General features: G+C 38.8%; 2 protein-coding genes across 7 annotated transcripts in view; one reads left to right on the forward strand and one right to left on the reverse strand.

Moving 5' to 3' along the window:
• Window positions 1-12,639, forward strand: part of PCCA (propionyl-CoA carboxylase subunit alpha) — a 231,211-nt gene that overhangs the window by 205,935 nt on the left and 12,637 nt on the right. For all 3 annotated transcript variants that reach the window (XR_015949464.1, XR_015949463.1, XM_035114547.3), the window contains one exon: window positions 7,443-7,583. Coding sequence is in view for 1 of the 3 variants with exons in the window: in XM_035114547.3 (XP_034970438.1) it covers window positions 7,443-7,583 (141 nt within the window). In the remaining 2 variants the exon portion in view is untranslated. The remainder of the gene's footprint in view (window positions 1-7,442; window positions 7,584-12,639) is intronic.
• The window catches only part of GGACT (gamma-glutamylamine cyclotransferase), a 51,022-nt gene that overhangs the window by 7,277 nt on the left and 31,106 nt on the right, over window positions 1-12,639 (reverse strand). The window contains exons 3-4 of one of the 4 annotated variants that reach the window (XR_015949466.1): window positions 7,863-7,988; window positions 624-1,037 (exon numbers count right to left, since the gene is read on the reverse strand). The exons of 1 other annotated variant lie outside the window; for it this stretch is intronic. The gene's annotated coding sequence lies outside the window, so the exon portion shown is untranslated. Of the gene's footprint in view, window positions 1-460; window positions 1,038-7,862; window positions 7,989-12,639 lie in introns of those variants that run through there. 2 more of the 4 variants (XR_015949465.1, XR_015949468.1) reach the window with 2 other exon arrangements.

Here is a 12,639-nt window from a genome sequence, read left to right on the forward strand (position 1 = left end):
AGGTGACTTTTAAAAATTATTCTTATTCTTAGTGCAACAGACTAATACAACTACCCCAAGAAGCATAGACAATAGTTTTAGCAGGAAGCTGCTAAAACTACTGTTTATGGTCTTATGCATATAATGTATAATTGCGATATATAGGTGTATCTGAAGAAGTGTGCATGCACACGAAAGCTCATACCAAAATATAAACTTAGTTGGTCTTTAAGGTGCTACTGAAGGAATTTTTTTATTTTGCGATATAGACCAGATAGTTTTCTTGCAAAAGGTGTCTGGCACCCAAAGTTGGGCTGGAAAATATTTTTGTTTAAAACCATGGGGATCTGCGAGTCTCAGATCCATTTTTTTTAATCAAGTGGATTGTGATCGGCAAATTTGGCCTCTGCAATAATATAGGATGTGCCTCATTTAAGGTTTTGAGAGGTAGTCTGCTTTTGGCAGACCTTACTGGTCTTACCTTCTGCAATTGCGTTGATAGTTCAGTTGGTTAGAGCATGGTGCTGATAACAGCTAGGTTGCAGGTTCACTCCTCATATTCCTGCATTACAAGAGGGTTAGACTAGATGATCCTTAGGATCCCTTCTAACTTTGTGATTCCTTACATAGCTACTCACCTTCACAAAGAAAAAACCACCTTCATTTTATTTATGTAAAGTTTTGTCACTTTCCAGTTATAGTAAAAATGGAATGATGGCAATTTGGTGATACAGGTATTTGTAAGCTTCCAGTCATCTTTGTTTCTGAGCCAGGCGTTGTTCAGTTGTTTTGGTCTTCCAAAGTGCTTTACGCTTCTCATCAAACCAGTCCACATGTTAACATCCTTGCTGTGTGTTCTGCAGCTCACAGGCACCCCTTGGTTAGGTTGTTTCTCAATGCTGAGAAACTATTTTACAAAGGAATATTTTTTGGAGAAGGGAAGTTTCCATCAGAACTTATAAAAAGGGATCCCTTTTCTGTATTACTTTGCCATCCTATGTTCACAGGGGTCATTTGTTCTCAACTGTGCTCCCAAAGGACCTTTCCGGAGAAGTTTGCTTTAAAAAAAGAAAAAAACCTTCTTGATTACAATAGCTCAGTTCTCTCCACCCCCCTCCAAACAGACTAAAGAACAATAAACAAATACAAAAGGAAAGGGAACAGCTCATCAATAACAAAGGCCTGCATTTGAAAGCATTTGGCTTACTGACTCTCACATCTCATTCCAAGCAAAGCAGGAGTCCTGCAGAGAAAGGAATCTAGAAGATAGGAAAATATTAAAATAGTAAAAGTGGAATGCTTGGAATGGCCTGTGATGGGTGATGAAGAGAAGAAAGCTTTTATTGCACAATTGGGACAGTTTACTTGCTAATACTACCTCTACCTGTAGAGCCTCCTCTTGATTGTAGATTACCATATTTTTTGCTCCATAAGACACAGTTTGTTCCTCCTAAAAAGTAAGGGGAAATGTCTGTGCGTCTTATGAAGCGAATGCTGCGTGGAGGAGGGTCGGGGGGGGGGGGAGCCATGGCTCCAGTCCTTCCCTCCTCCGTGGCTCACTTTAAAGCAGCAAAGCTGGGCAGGAGCCGCTTAGATGGGTGTAAGCGGCTCCTGTCCTTCTTTGCTGCTTTAAAGCAAGCCACAGAGGAGGGTTCCGCCACACAAGACCCTCCCTCTGCCACTGGTCTTGCCGGGACAGTACTGCCTTCCTTTGCTGAAGTGTGAAATTTGAAGGGCAGCTGTGGTTTGGTCCTTGTGTTGTGTACGAAGGTGTGAATTATGTAGGTTTGACTTTAAATGGCAATTGAATTAGATTTCTCCCTCATTCCTCCCTCATATGAAAGCCCCCAGAGCTCACTGCAATGAACAAAAAGGAAGAAAGTCCCACTTCTTTTGGCTTTATTAAAATAATTGTGTAGGGCCAAACCATACAGTCCTTAGATCTAAGGAACTCAATGTGGGAAGCTCATATATTTCCATTACCTGCCCCCCTTACTAGGGGATAAAGTCTCTCTTCATTTGTTAATGACAGTGATGATGGTTCTTAATGTCACTGTTGGTTGCTGTTCACTTTACATGGTTGAAATATTATTCTGATATACCGGTAGTTTATTAAATACTGTGTTTCTCATATTATAAGACACGTCTTATATTTATTTTTTCCTCAAAAAAACACACTGGCTTATTTTCAAGGGATGTCTTATTTTTTTCCTCCTCCTCCTGCCGCGGCCGGCATTGCTGCTGCGCCTATCACTATGTCTTATTTTCGGGGTATGGCTTATATTCCTTGAATGCTTAAAAATCCTGCTATGGCTTATTTTATGACTACGTCTTAAAATATGAGAAACAGGGTAGTTTAGTACAACTTTTGATTCAGATTTTTTTCTTCTTCTTGTTTTCCTCCTCTAAAAACTAGGTGTGTCTTATGGCCAGGTGCGTCTTATGGAGTGAAAAATACGTAATTTGGAAAACTTGAACTATTCACAGGGCCACAAGCCTGACTGTTTTGAAAAGACTGAAATTTGATTCTGAACCTGGGCAATGTAAAAACATATATCTCTCTGAATCTGAGAAGAAGCTAATTGTACCATTCACAATACATAGCCAAAAAATAGCAATATCTATTGGCAATCTGGAGAAGGACCGTTATTTGTTTCCTCCTAACATTCAAGTTTTTATTTAATTTTATTTTCAAAAGTATGTATAGAAGGTATTTGCTATGAATACTGAAGCTGTGCAATTTGATGTAATTCTATAATTTATCTTTTGATAAATAGACCCTCTGCACAGAATGTTTATTAGAATGTATGCCCAGCTAGCTTTTTTGCCTTGCCATGTGACTCAGTTGAATTTTAATAGGAGCAAAAGCTTTTATTTGCACAGCAGATACTTTTACGTCTTGATAGCAGAACACACAGACAGGAACAAAGAAACATGTAAAAGATGTTGCTATTTGTCCTGTCACTGGTTATAGCAATTCTTCTGGCAACATTTGCCATCAAAACACATCAAACTCCTTAGTTGCAAACATATAACCACAAGGCTGTTGTCTTTTTTTGTTTGAAAGAAAGATTCCAGAGTGTAGCCATTTGGGCCATTTATAATATGAACCCAATAATCCTTCTTTTTTTAAAAAAAGGGGGGACAAAAAGAAAACATAAACCACAGCTTACATAACAATGTCTGTTGTGAGCCTGAAGATGGAAATAGTTAAAATACCATTAGAAAACAATATGGTGGGCTACTTGAGCTGAATTTTGATAGCAGTCTAGGTAGTTCAGGCCCCTTTGGTTTTCACTACACACACCCAACAGGTTTCTGGGGGCTAGGGTGTTTATTGTAGGATCAGTGGTCCTCATGCATGCAAGTCTTTTTGCAGCATCAACACAACATTGTAGCTATTGGAAATTCCCACCCATATCCCCATCACAACCTTATCTACATTTATCCTTTCCAGGGAACAGCTTAGCCATCAACTTTTAAAAAGAAAAGAAAAGAAAAAAGAAAACTTGCTGCTTACATTAAGCTCCCATCTGGAAGCACCCCAGCGGTCTGCCTTGGGAGATCCTAGTGTACAACTTTTTTCAAAGCTACCTTGGGGCAGGAAAGGAGGCATCGCTGCACTAATTTTAAACTAGCCCAACCACTAGTTGTTGGGTTTGGTGTGTGGAGGGGGTGAGCGAAATGTTTCTTTCCCTGCAAGTCAGTGATCATTTTACAACGTTCAAACAGTGTTAATAAATTTTCATGCAGGCTTGAGCAGTGACCATCTCCGCCTCCAAATGATAGCAATCGTATATGAGGAAAGCACATATTGACACTTAATTATGATGTTTGATGCAGTATCAGTAAACTCCGTTGGAAGGCTGTTTGTGGTGGAGTCTTGGTCTATTTCTTTGGATCATCAACATCATCATCATCATCATCATTTATTATTTATACCCCACCCATCTGTCTGGGTTTCCTCAGCCACTCTGGGCAGCTCCCAACAGAATATTAAAAACATGATAAAACATCAGACCCAACATTCTTGCAGTCACCTGGTTGCTCAGCTTAGTGTACTCACATATTATTTCTGTGTAAAGCTATAGCATTGTTGCTTGGCTTTATACTCAGAAGAACCTAAACCAGGGGTGTTCAAATATTTTTCAAGAGGGCCAGGTTTGATGAAGTGAACATGCGTGTGGGCCGACCAAAGGTGTTGCCCTTTTTATAGGATTGAAGTTGTTGAGCTTTTTTATGATTTCACCCCAAAGTTGTTAAGCTTTTTTTAGGATTGAAGTTGCTGAGCTTTTGGGGGAGGTTGAAGTTGTTGAGCTTTTTGGGGGGGGGAATTTTACCCCAGGAAATAAACTGCCACAGGGGCCGGATTAAACCAACTGCCAGGCCAGATTAGGCCCCTGAAACGGACACATCTGGCCTATACTATGGGGTGTATATCAACATTGCGCTATTACAAACGTTCCATCTGCACAGCCACACTCCCTTGCCAGATGGAATGTTCTCTCCTCCCGTCCCCTGCATGCTATTGGGGAGGGGGGTGTTGTCTCCTGACCCACAGAGGAAATTTGGGGAGAACAAAGGGAGGGGAGGAGGAAAAGCTCCATTGCACAAGTGAAAGTCCTTGTGCAGGCCTTCTGCTGATGGGATTTGTTAGGTGTATCTTGTCCTACATTCTCTGTAAAAAGCTATATTTTCTGGATTGGTTCTAGAGCCTTGCAGCCCCGGGTATTAATCTTTTCTCTCTCCTTGTGAATGCAATATATAGCTTTGATCAGATTAGAAAAGCAATGTATCATTGATTTGGGAACATACATAGCAGCTTTGCTGAAATGAACAGGAACCAATTGAGAGCATGGATCTACAGCTACCATTTAAGTAGGTCTGATTCCAGGCAAGCTCCTGGTTGATTGTGTTCAAAATGGCTAGGATACTTGACCTCTCATTATTAACTTCCATTTACCTTCACACTGGATATTCTAATATTTAGGCAATCAAAAACTGAATGAGACTTCAGTCCATTAGGTTGAAGAACAAAAGGCAGTCTAAGTTGACTTTGTTTATATTGCCTTCTTGTTCACCATAACTTGGTGGTTGTTTTTAAACTAAACTCTTCAGAACCCCTGTGTTCTGTATTGAGTAAACTGGAAAAAGATGGACATGTTGTCTTAAAGATGGTTTGCCCCTTTCCCCTCTTGTATCATAGAATTATAGAGTTGGAAAGTACCCCGAGCATAGCTGCCAAGTTTTCCCTTTTCTCACGAGGATGCCTATTCAGCATAAGGGAATTTCCCTTAAAAAAAGGGAGAACTTGGCAGCTATGACCCCGAGGCTCATCTAGTCCAGCCCCCTGCAATGCAGGGATCTCAACTTGTACTTGATGACTGTGCAGCTTCTAGGGTGTCCAGTACTGTGTTTACACTGCTAGGCTTTAGTATTTAGTATTGGAAAGAGGCAGTATCTTAAAGTCGGGCAGAAAAATGCACATGATAGTTACACATATTGATATACTTACACATGTACAAAAAGTCAGTTTGATTTGCTTTGATCATATGCACTAAAGCCCATCCCAGAACCATCGCCAACGTGCAGGAATTCTACAGCAGATGGATCAGTGTAGAAAACTCCCTGAAGATCCTGTGTTTAAACTACACTGCCATAGGTTACCAAAGCTGGTAACATGATTTGACAGCATTTGCACGATAAGCTGCAAAGTGCTAAGAATTCTGCTTTAATAGTGAAAGTTCAATTTTAAAAGATGCAAAAGCTGACATACTGCTGCTGGCTGATCTCAATGCAAATTAGATTATCATAAGTGCAATTTTAACTGTAACATTTATTATCAATAGTTCTGGTTACAGGTAGGTAGCCGTGTTGGTCTGGATCGAAGTAAAATAAAAAAAATTCCTTCAGTAGCACCTTAAAGACCAAGGACTTCCATTTCATGCGGCTCAATGTGGTGCCTTCCATAGTTCTGGTTACAGGTAGGTAGCCGTGTTGGTCTGGATCGAAGTAAAATAAAAAAAATTCCTTCAGTAGGTCTTTAAGGTGCTACTGAAGGAATTTTTTTTAATTTATTATCAACACAGCTGGTTAAACTAGTGATAGGAGCATGTTTGTTCCTCTTTTGTCCATTGATGGTCAAAGAGGAACAAATTTCTCACAGAGACCTGCTGCCATCTGCTGGATTTCCGAGTGCAGTGTCTCTGCCCTTGGGTGAGCCTTATGCCATACCAAAGAAAACTGACGTGGCTGCAGAGCATGAATAATATTTTCTGATTAAAACAAAACCAAAGAAACCTGATGTGAAAAAGCTTTTGTTGATATGCTGGGTAAAAATAGTTTCTAAAAGCTAATAATAATTATAATTCTCCCCCCACTTTTAAAATAGTGTTTTGCTGGTAGTTTGGGGATAAATTAGCATAGAAAACCCAGAAACTTTGCAAATTCCACTGGGTCATGTCTCTCTCGCTCTCTCTCACACACACCCCCCGGACTGTTACTTATTCAAGATAGTGTCTACTTTTGCTATTTTTCGGTGGTTCTTTTTTAAATGGAAGCTTGGATTCTCAGAATCCTGCGGACTTCATAGATAAAAAGCTGGACTGGAAAGTGGAGGAGGGGGACTGTGTGGCCCTTCTGTTGTTGTTGCCACTCGTGTGCAGAGAAAGATCAAACCCATAATTCATTGTGTTTAATGTTTTCAAGTGTGGCTATTTACCTGGTTGAGTTTTGCTCTCTTACTGCAGTATTTATTTGGAATTGATTCCATCAATTTATCCCCATATTTTACATCACTATAGTTCAAAGCATGATAGGCAGCAGGTGGAGAGATTTGTTTCCAAGCCGCTTTCAAAAAGTCAGCCACAATGTGCATAACTGGTATTATTAAAATTTCACATCCATTTTAGATAGTAGGTTATGCATTGTAGAGGGAGGAGGGAAGGGTGTGGGTAGGTAGAGAAATTGGTGAACATCTGTAAAAATATAGTTTGCATTGTGCCAATTCAAGGCTAGGTTGCAAACAAATGCTGGATTGTACCTCATAGGCTCTTTAATAAAATATAAATATTAAAGCATGAGGATTTAAACAAAGTGTTCTCCTTTTAGATGTGAAAGCCTTATTTTTTAATCTTACAAATAGCCCAGCAGTGCTTTTAACTGATTTTTTTTCTTTACAAAATAGGTTAATTTCCTCCACACATATTGTTTTCAATACATAGTAAAAAGAAAGTCCTGTCCATTTCCAAACCACATATACAGCATATGCTACATATAAACATGTCCCTATAAATGACTATATATATATTGTACCTCTTTGAGTAGTTAATAAATTTATGGTTTGACACTTGTTTGATACTTGCCCTGATATCTTTTGATGAAGGGTGGTATATAAATCTAATAAAATAAAAATTATTTGTTTTTGTGACATTTATCTTCATTCTGTTCTCTCCTGCCCCAAGTACAAGTTACGTATCCTGACCAAGCTTGCTGCGGAACTCAGCAAGCACATGCCAGAGAAAGTAGTAGAGGATACCTCCAGCATCCTGAGATCGCCCATGCCTGGAACAGTGGTGACAGTTTCCGTAAAGCCTGGAGACATGGTAAGATAATTCCTTGCCCTTTGTATCTCACTGGAGAATCAGGGACAATTTGCACATTTCTTTTTTGCGCTAGCCTGAAGATGTTTCAGTATGTGCACTTGTGAATGTGGCAAGTACATGTTTACAAACATGAGTATCCTACATCTATACTTGTACAGGAGCCTCGCTGGTTTTGGTTTCCTGTCATATGGCTACTCATTTGCAAACTTAGCTCACTGAAATGTAATATATCAAGTTTCCCACGCTCTGGTTACTCTTGGAAAAAACAGGTCAACTTACTTTAGGGATACTGCTGTATATAGGGAATGTGCATGGATCTTATTTTGGATGTGGGGGAACTCAGCTGAAATCACTACAGGGATGAAGGCAACCTTTATGATCAATTCATTCCAAAGGCATATTGTCCTAGATATTGACAAGAAAAAATAATTACATTCATCATGAAAAACACTTAATTTCTTTCTGTCTGACTTGACTCCGAGCCTTTCAGTTGCTAGCTGCTGCTAGTCGTAATAAAAACACATGCATCCTCTTGACTTTGACTTTAATATTATGCTATAATTTTATGTTAGCACAAGAAAGGTCATCTTTAATTATTCATTCAGTTTTATAGAAATACACCAGAACCAAAAGAGTTGAAATAAAAATGAAGGTGTGCTGCTTAATTCTCAGTTGCACTGATTACAGTTGGCCCCTGCTTGAGTAATCAGTGAAGTAAAAATTGGAGCCTTAATATTTACATCTATGGGCAGAAAGAGTAAGTAAAGTTGCTGGAGAAAGACTAGAGAAAGGTGCGTTGACGTAGGTCTGTATAATACTTGTCAGGTGATGGGTCTGTTTCTTAATATGCCTTGATATCCAAAGGATCAATATGAGACCTATGAACTGAGAGATGATTTTATATGCTCTATGCATCATGGATGTCATGCTTAATATTATCTTTCTAATTTAATATTCTATTTCCATGTTCCATGTTTTTGCTGTGTTTTTAAAAAAAACTACTTTGTGTCTGTGTGCATACATACATACATACATACATACATATTTATGTATGCATTTAGAAAACACAGTTCTTTTTGAGCTTTTAAAAAATGGGATAAATTATGAATAGATATAGCTATTTAGCATTGAACTAATTCCGATTCTCCAAAAATGTAGCCAGTACCTTGGCTTCTTTTTGAGATGTACTGTCTGCTGTAGGTTTTTTTTAAAAAATTTTTTTTAAAGAGAAAAGGTTCCAATGGGATGCCATTTTAAACATATTGTACATTTAAACAAAAGACGAAGCTGAGCTTACTAAAAACAAGCAAACATAAATTGCACTCAAGACTGGAAAATTTTTACCTTGAAATTGCAAACCCATCAACATTGTTAAGTGTTAGAAAAACTACTTCTGAAAGGGGGAGCAGGACAGGATTTTTTACTCATGAGCTTTGCTGAGTGAGTCATCTGTGAAATATTTTGCCTGTTTAAATCTTTAGATGTCCTTTCTCATTCTATGTGGAAGAGTTTTATAAGAAGTGTCATATCAAACAACATAGTCAATCACATATAACAACCAGGTATGGTCACTGACAATTCCTGATTTTCAGATCGACTGAGTGGCAGGTTAGAAAACTGTCTGCTTACTGCCATTTTCCTCTTGTCACAAGGAGTGTGAATTCTGTCATTTCTCTGTGCAGTACAATGGAAAAGTGTGATGCTCTGTGTGTGTTTGCATGTGGTGGTAGGATATTTTTCAGGACAAAATCTCCCATCCATTTTTATCCAAAATGCCTTGTTCTGCTGACATTAAAGTGAATTGGGAAAAAATAGGATGCTATGAAGTATCCTTTTATGTATCTGTCTTGTGTATATTTTGTGTACATGAAGAAGCAAAACCATGAGAGGATGGGCCTCCAGCCAGGAAATTGAAATGGGGAAAACATTCTTCCCATACAATCAAACATCCCCAAAGAAGTGCGGTGCTATACCAAACAAGTTGTTAAATAATGAGGAGAGATTTCTTTCTTGCTTCTCCCTCCCCTTTCCCTGCCGCCCCTTCTCCCCGCCTGTGGGTTTTTGCTGGAGGTGCCGAGAGGCAGAGCATTTGAACAGCACAGGCCTTATGTTCTGCCGACTTGGACTTGTCAATGGTAATTGGGCAGCTTTAATTGCAAAAACACGTTTGTGGCGCTGAAAGGGAGTTTAGCGTAAATCCTTCCTTTCCAGGACTGGTGTCAAAAAGTTTTTTTGAAAGGAGATGAGGTTGTATCAGCTATCCAGACTGAATAAGCGGCGAGATGGCGCGATTCAGCTTACATGTTTTGGCTGTCCATCAGGACAAGGATCATTCATTGTAGCTGTTCAAAGCCTCGAAGAACAACGGATGGGAACTCTTATATACTAGTCTTTTTTGTTCCACTGTTTGAATATGTCCTGAATTTGTGTGTCCCCCCTCCACTTTTCAGACAGACTAAGGAGTACTTAAGTACCCTTTTTATATTCTAGAGTATTTACCAGCTAATAATATAATGAGGCATGAAACCATATTACTGGGAAATGACAAAAAAGTTTTCAGCTGAATGTTATACTAAAACTAATGAGTAGTTCTTCCATAAATTTTCTGTTTGTGACCACTGGTAAATGTTATATTTTGGGAGTTAGGGCATTACTGGAGTGTCTTACAAGGAGGCTTCTGTTTTCCAAAATGCACTAAAATAATGAAACACTGCCATTATAAGAGGATACCAGGGTAGGGATGCAGAGGTTGAGTAGTCAGTTTTGTTTGAATCCATCCAGGTTTTTAGACCGGTGGGAGGTATAGTGTTCCGGCATTTGCTTTCTGATGGCTTTTATTTTTAAAAAATGCCTTTTGTGGTTTTGGTCTGAAATGTGCGTGAGAATCGTTTTTTGTTTTGCCTAATTCTGTGTATATGCTTTTGTTGTTATTTATTTTTCCAAGTTCCATTTAAAAAAATTGCTTGCTTAACAACAATGAAAAAGCTTCCAAAGACAGATCAATTGTGATGATCTGTTTTGCCTAATTCTGTGTATATGCTTTTGTTGTTATTTATTTTTCCAAGTTCCATTTAAAAAAATTGCTTGCTTAACAACAATGAAAAAGCTTCCAAAGACAGATCAATTGTGATGAACTTCACAGCTCAACCCTTTTGTGGAGGGGGTCCTTCAAGTTTATTTCTGAGAAGAAATTTGGGGGCCGTACATGGGGGCCACAAACTAACATGAGGAATTTGTTTATTTGAAGGACCATAATTCTGCCCAAAATTATACATGGGCAAGTCTTATTGAGATAAATGCAACTTAGATACCCATAGTTTACACAGCATGTAGACATTACATACATTTACTTGAAAAAGTGGAATTTACCGCCACATAAAGACTGGGATCAATAAAGCTGCTTTGGGTGTTCTCAGAAGAACGTTCAAATTTCGCTTCCTTCGCACATGAATCAGGAGGCATTATGTGATTACCAAAGTGTGAGACCACATTGCTGACTCTGCCCCTTGCCATCCACACATTTATTTATTTCATTTTTATTTTTTCATTGAATTTGTATGCAACTTTTTAGGGCAGTTCACAACATATTCATACATTCACATGGACTATCTACAGCAGGGATGGGCAATATGTGGTCTTCCAGATGTTGCTGGATTGTAAATTTCATTATCCTTGACCATTGGTCATGTTGGCTGTGGCTAGTGGGATTTGTAGTACAATACCCAGAGGTCACATGTTTCTGAACTGCCCAGGGAGGTTCGGCTGGCACCTTCATTATACACCTTGTATACGCCAGGCGAAAACATTCCTCTTCAACCAGACCTTGGGCTGATGGACATCCAATGCCCTCTTAAATGTGTTGTTGGAGGGGGGATTATTGGTTTCTAGTTGTTCTTATTTTTACTGTTTTTTGTGGTTTTTGCATTGTAATTTTATGTTGTGGACTGCCCCGAGATCTGTGGGTGAAGGGCGTTATACAGATTTAATAAAATGAATGAATGAATGAGCAGCTACTGGAGAATAGGTTTCTTCAATGAAGTTATGGAAACGATGGGTGGCTAAGCAGCATGAACCCACTTCCAGGAGTCACAGCATGTCCTCTTCAGGCGTCACCTCAATGCTGCCCCCCCAACCCCCTGAATTTCAAAGTTTTTGAACCTTCCAATATGGTTTGCAAAAAAGTTCAAAAGATTCCTTGATGCCTAGTTCTTTGAATCCTGGCTATTGCATTTAGGATTGTGGTGTCAGATTAAAAGGCTAATTTTATAAACTTTATTACTTTTTCAGAGTAGCAGGACACAATATTACAGCCAGTGTGCTATATTCATTCCACGTTTATGGCAAGGTGCGTCTGCACTGGACTTCCCCCAACCTTGAGGCCTTCCCTCTTCATTGCAGGTGGCTTTGAAAATATTCTCGAGTTTCAAAAGCTGCTTTGTAATATGTCATGGTGGCAGGGAGGGGCGAAAGCTAAAGGTCATGCAAAAGCCCCTTTGCACATGTGCAAATAGAATGCTTGGGAGCACTGAATGAAATGTCAGGAGTGAAACGGAAGTGCGGATTGCGTGAAGGGATCTCTTTAGCTGCTTTCCACCTAATTCAGCTTAATTTCTTTGTATATTTCAATAAAGCTTCTCAATGGCTTTCTGGAAATACAGATAGGTTTTTCTGGATCAAAATTTGCTTTTTTTCAGTAAGCAAATGGTAATTGATAATTGCACAGTGTTAGTAATTTTGCAGTACTGTAAAAATAAATGAAATCCAAAACTTTTAAAACTGATCTGAACCTCCAAATGTATTTTTCCTTATGTGCTAGAAAAATAATTTAGAATGTGAACTTGAAAGAACTCTTGAATGTAGTGTTTTTATGTTATTTAATTCTAATTTGCATTTGAAAAGTCTGCCTCTGTGCACTTATTTATTTAAATGTGTATGAAAACACTTCAGTATTATCAAGAGGGTGTGATATATGACGTGAGGTTTCAAAATGAAAATTGCACTATTTCACAGATAAATTTTTATTCCAAAAAGGCTTGAATAAAGTGTTTAGCAAGCT

Source organism: Zootoca vivipara, chromosome 4 (genome assembly GCF_965207765.1).
Source record: "Zootoca vivipara chromosome 4, rZooViv2.hap1.1, whole genome shotgun sequence".
NCBI lineage: Eukaryota > Metazoa > Chordata > Lepidosauria > Squamata > Lacertidae > Zootoca > Zootoca vivipara.